A 20198-nucleotide genomic window follows, 5' to 3' on the forward strand; every position below is an offset into this window, starting at 1 on the left:
GTTTCTCTTGGATAAATAACCTAGGAGTGGAATAGTTGGACCATATAATAGTTATCTATTTAAGTATTAAGAAACTGCCAGACTGTTTTCCAAATATTTGTACCATTTTACATTTCCATCATCAGCATATGAAAGTTCTTGTTCCTCTACATCCCTGCAAAGACTTGACGGTCAGTCTTGTTTATGTTAGCCATTCTAATAGGTGTGAGTGGTATTTTGTGGTTTTAATTGGAATTTCCATGATGACTCATGATATTGAGCATCCCTTTATGTAGCCCTGTTTTTCTTATTGGGAGAAATATCTGTTCAAAAAGTTGTGCATTTTTATCAGATTGTTTTCTTATTACTGAGTTTTGAGCATTATTTATATAATTTAGATATGAGTTTCTTATCAGATATATAATTTATTGGTTCATTCTTTTTTGAATTGTGGTTTGGTAGTGTATCTAAAATATCTTTTTTAACCCAGGGTCACAAGGTTTTTGTCTGTTTTCCTCTAGATCTTTCATAGTTTTAAGTCTTTGACCCATGTTTAGCTAATTTTTGTATAATGTGCAAGATAAAGATTGAAATTCACTTACTTGCACATAGAAACCAAATTGTTTTAACATCATTTGTTGAAAAGACCCTTGTTGAACATCAGTTAATTATGTATGTGTGAATCCGTTTCTGGATCCTGTTCTGTTTCTTGATGTCAGTATCACACCATCTTGATTACAGTAGCTTTATAATGTCTTGGAACTAGATAGTATTGGTCCTTCATCTCTGTTCAGGTTCAGAGCTTTTTGGCTATTCTGTGTCCTTTTCATCTCCATATGAATTCTATAATCTTTGCTAAAAAAGAAAAAAAAAAGCTGACTGTGATTTTGATTGGCATTGCATTGAATCTGTGGATGAAATGAGAATCAGCATCGTGTTAATAGTAAACATTCTGACTCATGAACCCAGTGTATCTTTCCATTTATTTAGGCCATCTTTAATTTCTCTGTGATTTTTTTGGTTTTTATTGCAAAAGTTTCACATCTTTCACTAATGTTAACATGGTATGTTTCTCCATCCTTCCTTCAACTTTTAACCTACTTGTACCTTTCTAATTGTCTTATATACACATATATAGTTAGATCTTGCTATTCTGCCCAGTCTGACAAAATAGGACTTTTATTTGGGTTTCCAGAACATTTACATCTTAATGTGTTTATTGACATGGTTATTTTTAAATGTTATTTTGCTATTTGTTTTTGGTCTTATCTCTCCTTTTTTTCCTTTTTTTCCCCGCCTTCTTTTGAATTAATTGTATATTTTATCATTCCATTTTATCTCGGCTTATTGGCTATAGCCCTTTGTTGTTACAGTGGTTGCTTTAAATTATATATATAAATTATCACCATCTAGTTTCATGTGATCTTTTACCACTTCACATATTGTCTAAAGACCTTGGAATAGTATCCCTCCATTTGTACCTTCCCAGTCTTTGTGCTCCTATTGTCATTTATTTTATTTACACACGTATAAACCTCACACTACCTTGTTACTATTTTTACTTCAAATAAATAGTTATAATCTTTTAAAGAGATATATAATAATATGAGGAAAAGGTATTATATTTAACCAAATATTTACCATGCCTGCTTTTCTTTATTCCTTTGGGTAAATCCAAATTTCCATCTGGTATCATATTGCTTCCGGTTGATACACTTCTTTTAACAATGCCTATAGAGCAGGTTGACTAGTGATGAATTCTTTCCACTTCTGTATGTTACAAAAAGTTATTTTACAGTGTTTTATTTATATTTCTGACTACTTTTTAACAAAAGTCGAGGTTAAAACATATTTCTCAGTTACGTTACTAAGGCCAGATAAGCTGGAGGAATACAGTCAAGGGTTCACTCCTTTTTACTGTAGTAAAATTCACATAACATAAAAATCACCATTTTCACCATATTGTACAATTCAGTGCCACTGGTATGTTTATAATGTACAACCATCACCACTGTCAAGTTACAGAATATTTTCATTACCCAGAAGGAAGCCCTGTATGCATTAAGCATTCACTTCTCATTCTCCCATCCCTCCAGCCCCTGGCAACCACGAGTGTGCTTTCTGTCTCTCTGGATTTGCCTGTTCTACGTATCATATCAATGGAATCATGCGATATGTAACTTTTGTGTTTGGCTTCTTTCACTTAGCATGTTTTCAGTGTTCATTCATGTTGTACCATCTATCGTTACTTCATTTCTTTTTTATGACTGACTAGTATTCCGTTGTACAATTATATCACATTTTGTTTATCTGCTTATCAGCTGATGGACATTTAGATTATTTCCATCTTTTGGCTATCATAAATAGTGCTGCTATGAGCATTCATGTACAAGTTTTTTGTGTGAACACCTATTTTCAGTTCTTATGAGTGTACACCTAGGGAGTGGAATTGCTGGGTCACATGGTAATTCTGTGTTTAACTTTTTGAGGAAACACAAAACTGTTTTCCATGGCAGCTGTTGCATTTTATATTCCCACCAGCAATCCCAAGCATTCCAATTTCTCATACCCTCACCAATGCTTATTTATTATTTTTTAATCTAGCAGGTGTGAAGTCATATCTCATTGTGATTTTGATTTGCATTATCCTTATAACTTATGATGTCGAACATTGTTTTGTGTGCTTATTGCCATTTGTATATCTTTGGAGAAATGTCTGTTCACATCCTTTGCTCATGTTTTAATTGAGTTGTTTGTCTTTTTGTTGTTGAGTTGTAAGGGTTTTTTATATATTCTGAATACCTGACCCTTATCAGATATGTGATATGCAGATATTTTCTCCCATTCTGTGAGTTGTCTTTTACTTTGTTAGTGTCCTTTGATCACAAAAGTTTATTTTCATGAAGTCCAACTTATCTGCTTTTTTCTTATGTTTCTTGTGATTACCTTTGGGGGTTTTGTTTGTTTTGCAGATTGAATTTTTATTTTTATTATTATATTTTTAACTTTTTAAAATAAAAATTATATATATGTAATGTGACAACATGATGATTTGAGATATGTATATGTATTTGATATTTATGTGTATGTCTATAGGTAGCTAGATACAGTGAAATGACTACTACAGTCAAGCTAATTAACATATATATCTCCTCACATGTTTACCTTTTGTTTATATGTCTGTGTGGTGACAGCACCTGATATCTACTAGCTTAGCACATTTCCAGATACATCACCTTTTGTTTATTCATTCATTTATTGATGGACAGTGGGTTATTTCCACCTTTTGGCTATTGTGAATAGTGCTGCTATGAACATTCAAGTACAAGATTATGTTTAACTACCTTTTTAAATTCTTTTGAGTGTATACATAGGAGTGGAATTGCTGGTTTCAACTTGGTTTTTGAAATATATTTTCCCTGGGTAAAGAATTCAAAGTTGGCTTTTTTTCCCCCATCCCTGTTTTTAGTACTTCAAAGATGTTACTTCACTCTTTTTTAGTTTGCATTGTTCTGCCAAGAAATATGCAGTCATCTTTCTTTGTTCCCCTCCAGGTGGTGTCTTATTTCTGTAGCTGCTTTAAAGATTTTCTTTTTTTCACTAGCTTTAAGCAGTTTGATTATGATGTGGGCTTGATGTAGTTTTCTTCCTGTTTCCTCTGCTTGGGTTTTGTCCGATTTCTTATATATGTGATATCAATGAATTTGGAAATTTTCAACTGTTATTTCTTCAGATATTTGGGGCGGAGGGTTTCAGTTCTTTTTGTTGCTGTTGTTGTTTTTTAGCTTTTCCTTTTGCATAATTTCTTTTACTAAATCTTCAAGTCTCCTAATCTTTTTTCCTCTAATATATAATCTATTAATTCAATCCAGCATGTTTTTTGTCTCAGATATTGTAGTTTTCGTTTCTAGAAGTTCATTTTATGTCTTTTTTGTGTCTTCTAGGTCTCTCCTTAACCTTTCAAATTTTATTTTCTTGAGCATATGAAATACAGTTTCAATAACAGTTTTGATATCCTTGTCTAGCAATTGTGTCATTTCTTCATTGGCTTCAATTAAATTGATTTATCTCATTGTATGTCATATTGTCCTGCTTCTTTGCGTGCCTAGTAATTTTTTACTGGATGCCAGACATTGTCAGTTTTATCTTAGATCTAAATAATTATAGATTCTTATAAGCTTGTATAAGCTTTGTTCTCAAACATGGTTAAGTTTCTAGGAAAAAGGTTGGTCCTTTCAGGTCTCGCTTTTAAGCTTTTATAAACAAAGAAGGGTTTATCTTCAGGCTAATTTTTCTACCACTACTGAGACAAAAGCCATTTGAATACTCTGACCCATGTCCTATGAATTAGATTTTCTACTTTACGTGGTGGGAATGGGTACTGTTTTCTTCATTATTAGTTTCAAGTATACAGTACATTGGTTAGACATCTATATAGTTTATAAAACGATCCCCCTAGTTGCTCCTTCTCTTTTCTGGTTTTCCACCTAGCCAATACATTAATGTTAACTGCATTCTCTATGCCATGCTCTCCATCCCAATGACCATCTATCAACTACTAATGTGTACTTCTTTAACCCTTCACCTCATTCCCTCAGCCCCCTGACCCCCATCCCCTCTGTCCATCCCCAAATTGTCCTCTGTATTTGTGAGTCAGTTTTTGATTAGTTTGTTCTTTTGGGGGGAATGGGTGCTATTGCTGGCCCATGCGATCACCTGAGACTGTCTCTTCTAATTTTTTCAATGGTTCTATCTCAGTCTCTGGTAGTTTATTTACACATATCCACTTTTCAGTGCCCAGGTGAATACTAAGTGGGGACTATAAATTTCAGAGTTCTCTCTCTGTGCACCTCTCTTTTCTTCAGTCCTCCGCCATGTGAACTGTGACTCAGGGGTCACTGTCCTTCGGTGCTTGATGTACAGTGTCTTCAGATCATTGCTTCATTAGTTAATCCAATATAAGAGAGAAAAATTAATTGGTTTTCTTTTTTGTGTATATATATGTGCCCACCTAATTCTCAAGAAGCCACCAGGTTAGTTAATAGTGTTAATGTTGTATTTATTAAAAAATAGAAAATAAAGACTAAATCATAAAACATGCCACGTTCCCACCAAAAAGAATTGGTCTTCCTTAGCATCCTTAAACCTTGATTCTTACTCTTTCTCTATCCAGTCATCTATTATTTTTCAAACTCCACATATTCAACCACTGATAATAAAATAGGCATGTGAAACTATTCAAGATACATAGAATAGAATAAAGTAAATCTATATGAACTAACTTTAAAAAGATTTTCATACTATATTGATAGTTTTTCAGAAAAAGGAAAATTGCTGAATAATATGTACCATGTTTCTCTATTTTGTATGTGTGTGTGTGTGTATGTGTGGTCATCAATGGTTGCCAGGGTTTGGGAGGGAGAGGTGAACAGGGCACCGGCGATTTTTAGGCCAGTGAAACTATTCTGTATGATACTTGAACCGTGGATACATGGCATTATAATTCGTCTAAACCCATAGAATGTACAATATCAAAAATGAACCCTAGTGTAAACTGTGGACTTGGGGCGATAATGGTGTGCCCATGTAGGTTCCTCAATTGTAACAAATGGCAATGCTGGGGGAGGTCATGGTGTTGGGAGGAGCAGGGAATATCTGGGAACTCTTTGTACTTCCACTCAATTTTGCCGTGAGCCTAAAACTACTCTAACAAATAAAGTCTTTAAATTATTTAATAAAAAAAAAAAAGAGAGAGAAAGAGAATGAAATCTGAGAACCACGGAAAAGAGGAGAAAAGGAAAGGAAGTGGTGGGGGGGGAAATGTCAGTGACTCATTTTTTGTTAAGGTAGTTATGCCACCTTATGTCACTCGTGCAGGTTATCAGTCCTTGAAGCTTGTTTTGTCAGTAGCAGGAAAATACTTCTTGGAAAGTAACTTAACTTCTTGACATACGTAACAGAGCTTACTTTTTTGTAATGTTAAAGAATTTGAGAGAGATTTAGTTTTCTCTATGTGTATTTCGTTTGGTGCCTCACCCCTTATGGACTTAGTGTTCTCATGTATTTTGTGGATGCACAATACATAATGTATTGAAGAATAATTAAATTGGTGATGCATAATAAGGTTTCATGAATTAAATTGAAAGGGAAGAGGCAATTGGAACAATATTCATAGGGAATATGTAACATGATCAAAACACTACTAGAAATTGGACATGTATAAATTATTGTTAACTGTCATCATTTTGTCTTGTTATTTTAGGTTCTGATATAAGAATTACATAGAAATTACAATTAAAATTTTTGTTTTAATTAACATTTAATTTAATAGTTACCATTTTGATTTTAATAGTGATGAACATGTATTTATCTACCTTATGTGTGGCTGATTTGTTACTCAGACAAAACATTCACTTTCATTGTAGTAACAGCTTTGTGTTTACTAACCTAGCCAAGTGCATAAACCAAGAAGTCTTTGTTATGGTTCATTCTTGAAAAAATTCAATTACATGGATCCAGGACAATATACTGGAATTTGTTCTTTAAGCCATGCTTTTACAAATACCAGGTCATATGAGTCTGTGTGTGTGTGGGGGTGTGTGTGCGCACGCGCGCGTGCGTGCAAACTACCACTGAAGTAAGGAAAAACAATGACTTATTTATAAATGATATCCTGTTTACACATCAAACAAATAAGAGCATTGTTTAAACTTTTTACCTAACTGGTTGTGCCTAATAACTCATCGATGTCTATAAAATTTTTATTTAAGAGCTATTACAAATCACACTGCAAATACCACCCCACCCCCCTCCAGCATTGTTATACAGTTGAATCACATTAAAATGAATTCCTCAAGGGTAGCTTTGAGGGAAGAAGAAATTTAAAACACTTGAACTAGAAAATTCCATTCTTTGACTCTAATCTCCTGCCCTTCCAGCTCTCCCAGTCCTTCCAGCTCTCCCAGTCCTTTTATTTCCACTAAACCCGTGCTTTATTAGGGCTCATTACAAGTCCCAGAATTACAAGCTCTTCATAGTTTTCTAATCTAAGAAGCCCCTCCTGGCCCCACTTTTCTTCCCGCCCAGCCTTGGAATTTATCGCCCACCTGAGGATTATGATCTCTAGCATCCATTAGGCTTCTCTTGACAATTCCTACCTTTAACATAGTATCTTACAACCTGGTACTCTATAAATATTTAATGGGAGGAAGGAGAGAGGGTGAGAAGAATCTTGGGTTTTGTGGTAACATGCTAAACATTCTTACGGAAATCTACTTTTGCTGCTTGAAAGCATTACAAATTCATGTTGTTGAACAACAACCAGGTGCTCATTCCTGTCATGCAGTGTTTATCATTTTTCTATTTCTATTGTATTGCCCTTTATCGGCATTACAGAACACTTCCACCCTCCAAAACCTTCAATCCATCATCAATATCTTTCCCTTATTATAATTGGTCTTCTAAATTTATTTTCCTTGAATTCCTTTTACCCAAGGATTTTTTTTGGGGGGTGGGGTGGGGAGATCTTAACTTACTTTTTTTTCACCATTTTGGACCCTCTTCAAAAAGTGTGTGTGTGTATATGTGTCTGTGTGTGTGTCTAAGTGTCTGTGTGTGTGTCTATGTGTGTGTTGACAACATAGAGAACTTTTCAAAAGTAAACCCCTCTCTTTTTACTTCATTCCTTCTCTCTTCCCCCATCATTTTTCAGTTATGCCCTTCCTCAGTGGTCACTAATGACCTCCTAATTGCCAATATTCTCTACTATGTCCCTGGATCTATGGCATGACATTATAGACATTCTAGAAACTCTGTCCTCTCTTTACATTATGACACCATTCTCCCTCAAATGGCTCTTTGGTCTTCGTAGCTGATACCTTCTTCTTCTAACCCTGAAATATAGGCGTCTCTCTCGTGTCTGCCTTTTACCCTGTTCTTACACTTCAGTAGTGATTCTCAGATGTTAATGAATATAAGAATTACAAAGATTCTTTTTTAAAATGTGAGTTTCTAGATCTTGCCCACACAGATTATGATGAAGGACTACAATAAAGCCCAGGAATTTGCGTTTTTTTAACAAGCCCTTCTTGTGACTCTAATAAAAGTGACAGAGGGTCATACTTGGGGAAAAAAATGTTCTACAGATCTATCTACTTCAGTGACTTCATCACTTCCATGCTGATTACTTTCAAATGTCTTTTTTTTTTTTTTTTTTTACTTTCAAATATCTTAACATGCTACTCTGATATATTTTTTTTTTAATCTGGACCACACTTTGAGAATCTGAGGAGCAGAGTAGGGCTGATAATAAACTTGCTTTTAATTATTAAAGTAATAAAATGTTTGCAAAAACATTGCTAAATAGCTGCTGTCTGAATAAGCCCCTGAGTGTCAGTCTACCACCACAATCTTATCTGTCCTGCTCTCTGCTCCGAGACACCCCTGGATCTCTCCATTTTACAAAGAAGTAATATCTGGCACCACAGAGTTCCTTGGAACCCTATCCCAGTGAAAAAACTGGCACCTTAATTGGATGAATTGTATCAGCTAAATATGACCCTTGTTAAAGATGTTGATGTTGTTAACCACGTGGGGACCCTGGAGAAAAAGCCGGTTTTAATAGAGAGGACAGTGTATTCAGTGTATAAGATAGTTTATGTGCACTACTGTTAAAACCTAAAAGAGCTGGAGTGGCCTGCAGCGGGTTTGAGGTCACAAAAGCTGTGCTTTCCAAATTTGACTGATCATCAGAATCTAAGGCCCAACCCAGAGAAATTTTGATTTAGTAAGACTGGGGTGGGGCCCAGAAATTACTATTTTTTTTGCATTTTCCCCCATGATTCTGATAATTAGCTAGGTTTGAGAACTACTCCTTTAGATTGAGAACTGAGAAGTGATACCAAAGTGGATTGCCCCATGGCATTTTACATTTCCTGGCACAATAGATAGGCATTTTACATTTCCTGGCACAATCCAAAAGATTAGGCAAGGATATTTTTTCAGCATAAACTGTCAAAACTACTAGAAAAGGTATATATATATTCCACACATAGAAAGCAATTCAATGTTAAATTCCATTCAACAGAATGCATTTTGTCTTTGGCAAGAAAGAATTCCATTTCTAGGAGTTTCTTTCAAAATAAACTCCATAAGAAAAAAATTTCACATTTAGGAAAAACACAACAAAATGTAGTCACCTTTATATGTTTTTTAAATTTTAAGAGAAAATCCAAGAATAAGTTAAATTAGTAGTTAAATCAAAATGCATAATTATGTTTTAACCAGGTATTGCTTTCTCTGAATCATATGTACTTTTTATAAAAACAAAGGAGTAATAACAGTCTATAAAATGTTGTGTGTGGATTTAGTCCTGAGTCATTTATTATGTATATGATGCCTGAGTCACTAATTACTAAAGCTTTCCTATAAGGAAAAGATTAGTAACAATAGGCAAAGCGATTATGAAATTTTGAATACTAATATAGTTACGGAAACTTTTTTAAACTATATTTGGAAGAATTAAATTCTATTAAATTATATATATTACAATAGAAATTATTACTTTTCATTGAGGGACATGTACTTTTTTCCCTGAGGAATTAAAATAAATTTTGCAGATTTAGAAACCCACAAATTTTAAAGAAACATATTCCTAAAACTGACAATACTATAGTTTTATTACCCAGAGAGGGAAGAGTTTGTATATTGTATATTAAAGATACCTTTTGAAAATATGACTTTTGGCTCTTAATTTTGTATATAATATTAAAACCTAATATATATAATTGATGTAATGAAAAAATTGAACTAAAATAATTAAGACTAATGATTGCTGTTATATTTTTTTTGCAACTGAAATTAGATTTGATAAGTTTTAAACGTAGCTCATGCTAGACCATAGCTAACTACAATTTGTAACTGCCCTAGCCCTTCCCCACCAAGCTCCTCCTCGCGTCTCCCCAGTCCCCTCCCCCCACACACAAATACTCTCAGACTGTTCTGCACTTTGATACACAAAGCAACTTGTCAGTTCAGTTAATTCAGTTAGGGTCAGTTCTGTGAAAACAAAGTCAAGGCGATTGTTTGATTTAATTGACTAGTGAAACTTGTTATACAGGTAAATGGAACTTATTTTTATTTTTGTCCAGCTGCATATTTGAATGTTCATAAAGTAACTTAGTAGAGTAATAAGATTCCAGTGACATTTAAAGAATGATTACCAGAGCAAAGGAAAAAGACACTAAAACCCAAACTATAGAAAATATTCATGGTATTTTTTTCTTTATGGCTCTGCTTTCACTACAATGAATTATGTCCAAAAAAAGAAGCCTTCTTTTCTTTCGCTATTCATTTCCTTTTCTTTGAGGAATTTTTTTTCCTGGACTATTCTTAATATAACCAAAAGAATATTTTCTAATAAAATTCAGATGAATTATTTAAATAACTTTTACTCAGTAATCCTCAAACTGCAAGCACATATTCCTTAAGAGTTGGTCAGCCACCTCTTGGCTTCGCTTTTCTGGACCTCTTGGTTGATCATTTTTTAAATTACTTTTTCTGCCACCTCATTCTTTCTGCCTTCTTCTGTACTTTACACTATACCTGTCCTGCTGTTCTCTATAGCTTCAGCTCCTAGGCTGCTAGTTACTCTTTTTATTTTTTTTATTTTTATTTTTTATGTGAGCATAAAACCAAAAAATTGCAGTGCTAAAATAACTGATATGTTTAGATCATAATTTTTTTAATGTTTATCTTGGATATTTAGTTCATTCAAGAGAAAAAATGTATAAATCAGTTCCTGTTCCAGAAAAGCAACAAGTATTTAGCCTCAATTGAACTTTCTAGCATTTGTGAAGGAAAGAGGGGGGAAAGTGTTTAAACGTATAAAAGGCTAGAATTTTATTGCTGAAGAATATATTAAGGTCATAAAGTAGTTAGGAATTTTTTTTTCTGTGTAATAAAATATTCCCTTCCCCACCACCTAATCTTTATAATAGCTACCCACCAGTTTTGTTGTGCTTGTTCAGTTTTTGCATATCCAACATTAGAATTCCTTTTTTGAGAGCTCATTATGTACCAAAGTAGGAGCCTGCTGATACTGACAGTGCTGTGTTTAGTCTTAGACTGACATACGTTTTACATGCTTTGGAAGAAAGAGCAAACACATAAACAAAACACTAAGGTTCATTGGGTGTATAATTTGATAAAATAGAAAAGAACTTTGGTCTATATGTCAAGATCATTAAATAGTCATACCCCTTAACCTAATTCTGAAAAAAATTTAACAACAACAACAAAAAAAAAATCATTAAGGAAAAGTGTCTACAGTACAAAGTCTGTTGTAGCATTATTTATACAAGTCAAAAATTGATAACATCATGAATGCTTATTAGTGTATGCAATGTAATTAAATCATGGCATATTAGCTTACCAGATAGTTCCATAATCATTAGAAATATAAATTAAGGTACTCCAACAGCCTAGAAAAATGATTATATGATAGTGAAAAGGGATAATAAAAAATTGTACATATTACACTAGCAAGAAACAATCCAAAAAGGAAATTAAGAAAACAATTCCATTTACAATGGCATCAAAAAGAATAAAAATACTTAAGAATATTTAATCAAAGAAGAGCAAAACTTATACATTGAAAACTACAAAACATTAAAATAAAGAAGACTTGATAAATGGACAGATATCACATTAATGGAAGACAATATTTTTAAGATGACAGTACTGCTCAAAATGATTTACAGGTTCAGTGAAATTTCTATCAAAATCCCAAAAGCATTTTTTTTTTTTTTTTAGAAACGAAAAAGCTCATCCTAAAATTTACATGGAATTTCAAGGGACCCTGAGTGACCAAAACAATCTTGAAAAGGAAAAGCAAATTTGGAGGATTCCCACTCAGATTTTAAAACTTGGTACAGAGCTACAGTGATCAAAACAGTTGTACTGGCATAGAATAGACTAATGGAATAGAATAGAGACTAATGGAATAGAATAGAGAGCCCAGAAATAAACCCTCACCTATGGTCAATAATTTCTCAACAAGTCTGAGAAACTATTCAATGGAGAAACGACAGTATTTTCAACAAATAGTGCCGGTAAAACTGCATGTCTATATATAAAAAAGTGAAATTGAAACTGTACATCACACTATATACAAAAATTAACCTAAAGTTGACCAAAGACCTAAATTTTGGAGCTAAAGGTATAAAACTCATAGAATAAAACATAAGAGAAAATCTTCATAACCTTGGATTTGGAAATGATTTCTTTAAAATGACACCAAAAGTACAGGCAACAAAAGAAAAAAACAGGTAAGTTGAACTTCATCAATATTAAAAATTTTTGTGATCAAAAGACAGTATCAAGAGTAAAAAGACACCACAGAAAGGGAGAGATATTTACAAATCGTATATCTAATAACAGTTTAATATCCAGAATATATAAAGAACCCCTACAACTCAGCAACAACAAAGAAAAACCAAATGAAAAAATGGGCAAAAGACTTAAATAGACATTTCTCCAAAGAGGATATACAAATGGTCAATAAGCACATGAAATAACAATTTTGGCAAAGATGTCGAGGAATTGGAACCAAATGCATTGCTGTAGGAATGTAAAATGATGCATCCACTGTGGAAAACAATTGGCAATTCCTCAAAAAGTTAAATATAGAATTACTGTATGACCCAGCAATTCCACCACACTCCTAGGTAGATAACAAAAGGAATTGAAAATAGTCTCAAACAGATATTTATATACCAGTGTTCATAACAGCATTAGTCATAATAGTCAAAAAGTAGAAACAAGCTAAATACCCAACAAGAGATGAATGAATAAGCAAAATGTGCTATAAACATAACAGTAGAATATTATTTGGCCATAAAAAGGAATGAAGTTCTGATTCATGGTACAACTTGGATAAACCTTAAAAACATTACATTAAGTGAAATAAGGAGACATAAAATGATAAGCATTATATGCTTTCACTTATAAGAGGTACCAAGAATAAGCAGATTCATGGAGACAAAGTAGAATAGAGGTTTCCAGGAGCTGAGGTGTGGGAAATATGTTTTGACTTAATGGGTATACAGTTTCTTGGGCAGATGAAAATGTTCTGGAAATAGATACCAGCAATGGTTACACAACATTGCGAATGTACTTAACACCACTGAATTGTACACTGTAAAATGGTTAAAATGGTAAATTTTATGTTATTTATATTTTAACCACATTTTTTCTTTTAATTATACATAGTGATTTAGGTACATAAATTATCTGTTTTACAATAGAGATGGAAGGAAATATGAAGACATAAAAAATTACTACATTATGCATTTATATATTTTTTAATAGAAATAAAGCTCAAATAAAAGATTTTCATTTTTAGCTAATGGGTATTCATTAAAAAGATAAATTTTATGTCACATAGCTCCTCAGACCAACAAATGGTAAGAAAATTTAGGTAACCCTCCCCCAAAATTGGTAACAATATTCACCAATTTTCTTTCCTATTTACATTGTCTTTATTATTATTATCATTGTTATTAAGCATAGCAATTTTGATTAGTCATTCTTAAAACCTTCCAATTTATACAGGAAAAGCTTTTCCAAGTAATTCGTGTAAGGGAGAGTTGGTATACTGTATCTGTGTTAGAGCATTTTGAATAATTTTAGTTTCTTGTAAAATTTTCTAGATTTTAATGCAGTCTGTTTTTCTTTAGCTTGACAGGGCCAATTCTCTGTTAAACCAAACCCAACAACCTTACAGTTATCTCATTGAATCAGTGCGTCAGAGAGATTCTAAGATTGATTCACTAAAGGACTGTATCACACAACTTGAGAAAGATGTCAGGTAAACCATCTACATATCTTTTATTTGAGTAGTAAAGATATAAACATTACACTGCTATCGATAAATGTGGGTAGTAAATGGTGAAGAAAAAATTTAAACAATGGAGGTGATCCTAAATGTAATGAGTATTGAATTATTAGAAAAACTAGGTTACATCAATTAGGTGTTTATATTCCACCTTGTGGTCAGAAATTTTAGCCTGGACGTAACAGTGCTACACTTTTTATTACGCCTATAGTACCTGGTATTCCTAGGTGGTCTCCCATCCAAGTACTAACCAGGCCCAACCCTGCTTAGCTTCCAAGATCAGACAAGATCAGGCATGTTCAGGGTGACATGACTATAGACATAATGCTACACTTTTAACAAAGCACTTTACCCACCCTAACACATAGGACATTTACCCTGTCGTTGTTCCCCTAGAAATCTTTAGTGGGATGTGGGTTGACCAAAGTGAGGAGGAATAGAAACAGATGCCATTTGTGGAATCAAATTAATTTTAAATATTAAATGTATATATTTACTGAGATTCATGTTGACTTTGCCAAGGAATTTTTAGGCTTTTTTTCCCCTAAACATTTAAGTAACCTATGAATTACCTAAATCTAAATAAATTTCTTTCACTTCCTTGAAGTTGTTTTTTTTACATGACATCTTACCCAAAAGACTTGCTCCATTTAATAATTATTCAAATCCTTTACATGTTCATCTGTATGATCATTTTTAGTCTTTTTTTTAATTACAGTAAAAGAACGATGCTATACATAATGGTTATAGCATGGTTATAGCATATATAACCATTATGCTATACTTGCGAATGGTTAGTGAGTTGGCTTGTTAGTAGATTTTAATATTGTTAGAATAAATTATTAACCAATTCATAGAATAGAAATTGTTAAATTAAGGAACTGGAAAACAATAGAGAAGATAGTTATTAAATCCAAGCTTCGTAAGGTATATAACCAAAATTATAAAACTATGGGTCATTAACTCCAAAGTATGAGTGTTCTTTTTATTGAATCAGAATAATTATCTTCTCCTCTCCTTTCTACCCCAGCCAATATAATTGGCCCAGAACTTTACTCCTGATACTAATTTTTGATGATTTGACAAAATAATTTAAAATCACATTTATGTTTTAAACATCAACATAATAAAAATTATATTTGCAATATATATAACCAGCATTATAAGTTAATTCATTGAATTAATTAAGCAGTTATCCTATAAATAGCTATTGGGGACAGTAGATTCTTTTTTATCACTCACATTGGGTACCTAGTTATCGTAAGGAAATTGAAGAAAGAACCCCAAATAAAACTTTTTCGTCCTCTGTTATATATTTCTATTATATTTGAAATTTTGTATAGAATCACTTTACCTTCATAATCTTGGAAAGTGGTTTATAAAAGGCCTGTGCAAAAAATTACCTCTTTCACAGTTACCTTGAAGTAAATGTATTTGAATTTTTATCTAAGAATTAAAATAGCTAAAAATATTGAATATAGAGAAATAATAGCTAACTATAGGAGAAAAATTATAAAGATCAGCAAATTCTGCTTTAGAGAAATTAAGCAACTTTTCATATAAGAACATACAGCTTTGTGGTAGGGCCATAATTTTAATCCAGAGTTGTCTGCTTCCTAATTCTATTCTCTTAACCATTATGTTATACTGCCTCCCTATGTCCTATTCTGAATAAGAATACTTTTTTATTAACTACTATAATTAAGGAAGGGAAGCAAAAAAAAAATAGTGTTGAGTAATGGTTAAAAGTAGGGCATTAATGAGCTGATAATTGTTGAAACTCAGTGATGGATACATGAGGGTTATATTTTTCTCTTCTTTCAAAATACTCCATAATAAAGTTTAAAAAAAAAAAAATTTAAAGGAAGTACAGGCTCTATAGATAAATTGCATGGGCTCAAGTCCAGCTCAGTACTTAGTTTTGAATTGGAGCAAGTCAGTTGAACTCTCTAAACCTCCATTGTTCAGTAGAACTTTGTGCAGCAATAAAAACATTCCATATCTGTGCTGTCCAGGATGATAGCCACTAGCTGTGGCTGTTGAGTATTTGAAATGTGGGTAGTATTACTGAGGAACTAAAGTTGTAATTTTTTTTTAATTAAATTAATTTTAATATTAATTGCCGCTTGTGGCTAATAGCCATGATATTGGAAAGTACAGCCAGTTTTTTCATCTGTGAAATGGGATTAGTACTAATAGTACCTAATTGGTATGGTTATTATAGAGATTAAATGATATTATCTTTGTAACATATGCAGCACTGTGCCTGCACATTATAAATGTCATGTTTGCTATTATTAGTATTTTCTTACATTTAACAAATTTTTATACTGAAATTGTATTAAAAGTGTAAAAAAAAGAAATTATATTAAAAGTAAGAAATAAATTTCTCAAAATATGTTGAACTTGGACAAAAATTAGGACTCCCTTAATAACAGCAACAGTAATCATAAAAACTGCTAATTACGGAATTAACTACAAAAAAATATTTTTGTGCTAAACATCTGATGTTTTAAAACTATCTGTTTCATAAATTTATGGTATAATATTTTAGTACATTCTGAACTAGTATTTCACAGGAAATGAAAACTTGTTATTAATTGAAGTAACTATCCTTTAATGTGAAAAGTTAAGGTGCTTTCAGTATTTTCATCATGGTCTTTGAGATGCTGTAGATGTACCCTGATGACATAAGTTAAATGATGTGATGCCAGAAAAACACTCAACCCGATCAACAAGTCAGATACAGCACGATAGGTCATAGTTCTCTCTACCCCCACCCCTACCCTGAGCTGATGACCTGTCAAATATAGTGGAATTATCCTGAGCTTTGAATCCACATCAGCCTGATTCCTCATGGTAAATCTGTCTGTAAAATATAGCTATTATTGTGAACATCAAGAAGTAGTTGTGAAAATTGAATAACATATAAAAAGCTTCTGGCACATGGGAGAAACTCACTAAATATTATTTTCCTTCCTTTTGTCCTTCATTATTTCAGAATTTGAACATTAGATAACCCATCCAAAGAGATTACTAAGTGATTATGTTCCTTAAAAATTCCTCTTCCTCTTTGCTGGGTGTTGATTTTAATAATAAAGAATATTTACATTAATTGATTGTTTTTTAAAAATGTTTCTTTAGCTTATACAATAAAAGCTCTTTAAAAAGCTGAATAATTTTATAATTTTCTTAGAAAATAAAACAACCACTATACCGTCACCACAACTTACAAATTTAGCTATTTATATGGTATAATCAATGTCTAGAAAGGTTAGAGTAAATATGCACTAAAATAAATTTGTTAGAAACATGTTAAAAGCTAACATTTGAGATATCACTGTTAACTACATTAAATTTCCTTATCATTAATAATTCATTCTAAAGGTAGTACTGTTAATATTCTTCCACCAAGCCATAAGAGACAGTCTGCATTATATAGTTTGATCCATAGTTCAGAACTGAAGGAAGCGTGGAAGCAGAATAATTAGCATAAATTTTCTTTCCCTGTTATTAGTTTTTGGTATATTCTTTACTAGTAGTTTAAAAAGAAAAGAGTACATTGTCAACTTCTTTTGTAAGGCGAAGCCAGGAAGTAAGAAACAAGATATCAGGAATATGTTTTCATATAACAGGTGAAATAGAGCCATAAACATGAATTCCTGAGTAATAATTAACAGCGAATTGAACAATTATGGGTGTCATATACCATTCACGATTGATGTGCTTATAAGGAGATTTGTTTTGTAGTTGCTTTATGAGTCACTCATAGAAGCTTTGTATTTTTAAAGGTTAGTTTCCACTGTTATGAAATACGTTTTATGGAGACTAAACTTCTGTTGAGTTATTACATACAAACTAGAAGAGCACAGAGGTTAGTAATCATCATATTCAGTTTTAGAGACGCCCAAGTTGAAGATAGTCTCTGTGATTTAAGAGTATACTCCATGTAGAGAAGGCTAAGACTGAAAATATATAACCGAGTACTATCTTTGGAGTCAGTACTGTTTGTGATAAAACCAACATCCAGATAGAACAGAGTTGCTCCATAAACCAATTTATCCAACAACTTTTTGTTCTGCATCATGTGGTTATTTTAGCTATTTAAATATGGAATATTTACTTTATTCTGGGAAAAAGTAAACTCTATACATAAAGCATTTCTAATGAATTATCTAAAATTCTTTAATAACATCAACATTCCATTCCTATTACACTGTATTTAATGGACCCGTTGGTATTTGAGAGAAAGCGTGTGCGTGTGTGCGTGTATGTGGGTCAGTATATGTACTGCATATGAGTACATGTACACATACTGTTGTGTATCTGTGTACATGTATATGAACATTAACACATACCTACCTATTCCTTGAAAATTCCTATTTCTATTGACTGGACGTTTATTTTAATTCTGAAAAGGATTTTATCTTCGAAGTGATTCTACCTAAAGATAGATTAGATTTTAGAGTTACAGAAACGTCTGATCTTTGCCATGCTTTGTGGGATTCTGGCAGAACATGGCACTCAGTTTCCTTTGTATCATTTAGTTCTTTTCAATGCTGCGGCTCAGTAGGATCTCTGACGCCTAACTCCAAAAGTCAAATTGTTTTTGTGCTGAGCTGCTTACTTTTATTGGCATTTAATTACTGTTTTCCTCTGATGCCTGTTTTTCATCTAAACTATTAATACTATATAGCATTTATATAGAGTTTTATGTGTTTAATGCTTTATATAATTATTCATTAGTTAATTCACATATCCTTTGACATATACAAGTATTATTTTCCACTTTTACAGATGTGAAAACTGAAGTTCAGTGGGGGAGGGTGTTGGGCTTTATACCGCATAGTTGAGTCAGTGGCACAGTTGGAAACAAAAGTTAGAATTGCATCTAGTCTTTCTTCTCAGAGGACAAACTATGATGCTTCCTTGGGGGAAGTTCTCAATTACTAGGAAGGAGGAGAATGTGCGCTTTTTCCTCCTAAGTCCTGGAATTACCAGTTCTTCCAGAATACCTACTACTATACCTTGAATTTAAAAAAACTTCCTGCCTGATATTTTAAAAATTGGTAGCTTTCCACTTTCTTAAAGTTATAACTTAAAACATCTTACCTATTCAGCAAAAACAATTCTCATTAATTTTACTTTCACAGATTTCATTTTGACATTTAAGGAATTGTTTCTTAAATTCATTATTTAAGTTATTAAATTAAATTTATTAATTATGTTGCTTTTCTTGATTCTTGTTGTAGTGCTGGCTAAGAAGATTAAGTCCAGTTGCTTTCAAAGAATATTTCATTTAATGGAACTCTGGATAGTATGAGATAAACCTCAACTATTTATCTTTTAAAATATAATGTCCTTAACAATTAGGCTTCTCACCCTTTCTTATCAAAAAATAGGTCACATCAAAGGGAAATTCACAATGCAAACTTAGAAACTGAAGTTCGAACTAAGAATTTGGAGACAAAAATTGCTTTTCCAAGTTGACCACAGACCAAAGATATGATTCATTTATTCAACTCAATTATATACCTGGTCATTTAGTATGTGATAAATTATAAAATATGTACTACCTCAGTTTTAAAGATAAATGTTTTAATTTGACTTCCAGTGTCTATAGTTTTAATATTCTGCCTATGCATACTTTCTTTTTATCTTTTATATAAGTCCCACTTAATCTTTTTTACATTTCAGGAGTAAACAGTCATCTTTAAAACACTAATTTTATGCCCCTACTAGTCAGGAAAGTATTGTCACAAAGAATCTCAGTTGCACTGTCAAATGATTATTAAAAGAAAAAGTCTGAATTCAAAATAATTAGGCCATTGATTAAATCACATTGTAGTGGCTGCTCTGATATCTTTACGGTCTGTAAATTTAATTTATCTTTAATTCAGAAAGTCAGATTTGTCTTTAGTCTTTTTCTATTTACTATTAATTAAATTTAAACCACTATGATGACTTTTTAAAACTTGGTGTGTTTTTTTTCCAGCAATTTAAATAAAGAAAAGTCAGCTTTACTACAGATGAAGAATCAAATGGCATTAGATTTAGAACAACTCTTAAATCATCGTGAGGTACTTTTTCCATTTTGTCATAAGTTTTACCACTTTAAGCTTTTGTTAAGTCCATGTTGGGTTAAAATTATTGAATCCATTTTTCATGTTTATTAGTGACTTCTCACATTTGCATCTCACTGTGTGTGATCTGGCCTTTTATATTCAACTTGTGATAGTTTATTCTTTATGAATTAATTTAGACTTTATTTTTTATGATGTAATTCTTATTCCTGGAACGCCATTTCTTTTGACCCCTTATTGCC

The 20198-nt window shown here is 32.3% G+C and overlaps 1 protein-coding gene and 1 pseudogene across 7 annotated transcripts in view; one reads left to right on the forward strand and one right to left on the reverse strand.

The window, feature by feature from the left end:
• PIBF1 (progesterone immunomodulatory binding factor 1) overlaps window positions 1-20198 on the forward strand; it is a 149634-nt gene that overhangs the window by 101364 nt on the left and 28072 nt on the right. For 3 of the 7 annotated variants that reach the window (XM_039886832.1, XM_039886830.1, XM_039886831.1), the window contains exons 15-16: window positions 13716-13846; window positions 19869-19953. The exons of 1 other annotated variant lie outside the window; for it this stretch is intronic. In XM_039886832.1, the coding sequence (XP_039742766.1) occupies window positions 13716-13846; window positions 19869-19953 (216 nt within the window). Of the gene's footprint in view, window positions 1-11790; window positions 12082-13715; window positions 13847-19868; window positions 19954-20198 lie in introns of those variants that run through there. 3 more of the 7 variants (XR_005658172.1, XR_005658171.1, XM_039886834.1) reach the window with 2 other exon arrangements.
• Window positions 14076-14194, reverse strand: LOC120622274 (uncharacterized; annotated as a pseudogene).

This window comes from Pteropus medius, unplaced genomic scaffold (assembly GCF_902729225.1).
Source record: "Pteropus medius unplaced genomic scaffold, Ma_sr-lr_union100, whole genome shotgun sequence".
Lineage (NCBI taxonomy): Eukaryota > Metazoa > Chordata > Mammalia > Chiroptera > Pteropodidae > Pteropus > Pteropus medius.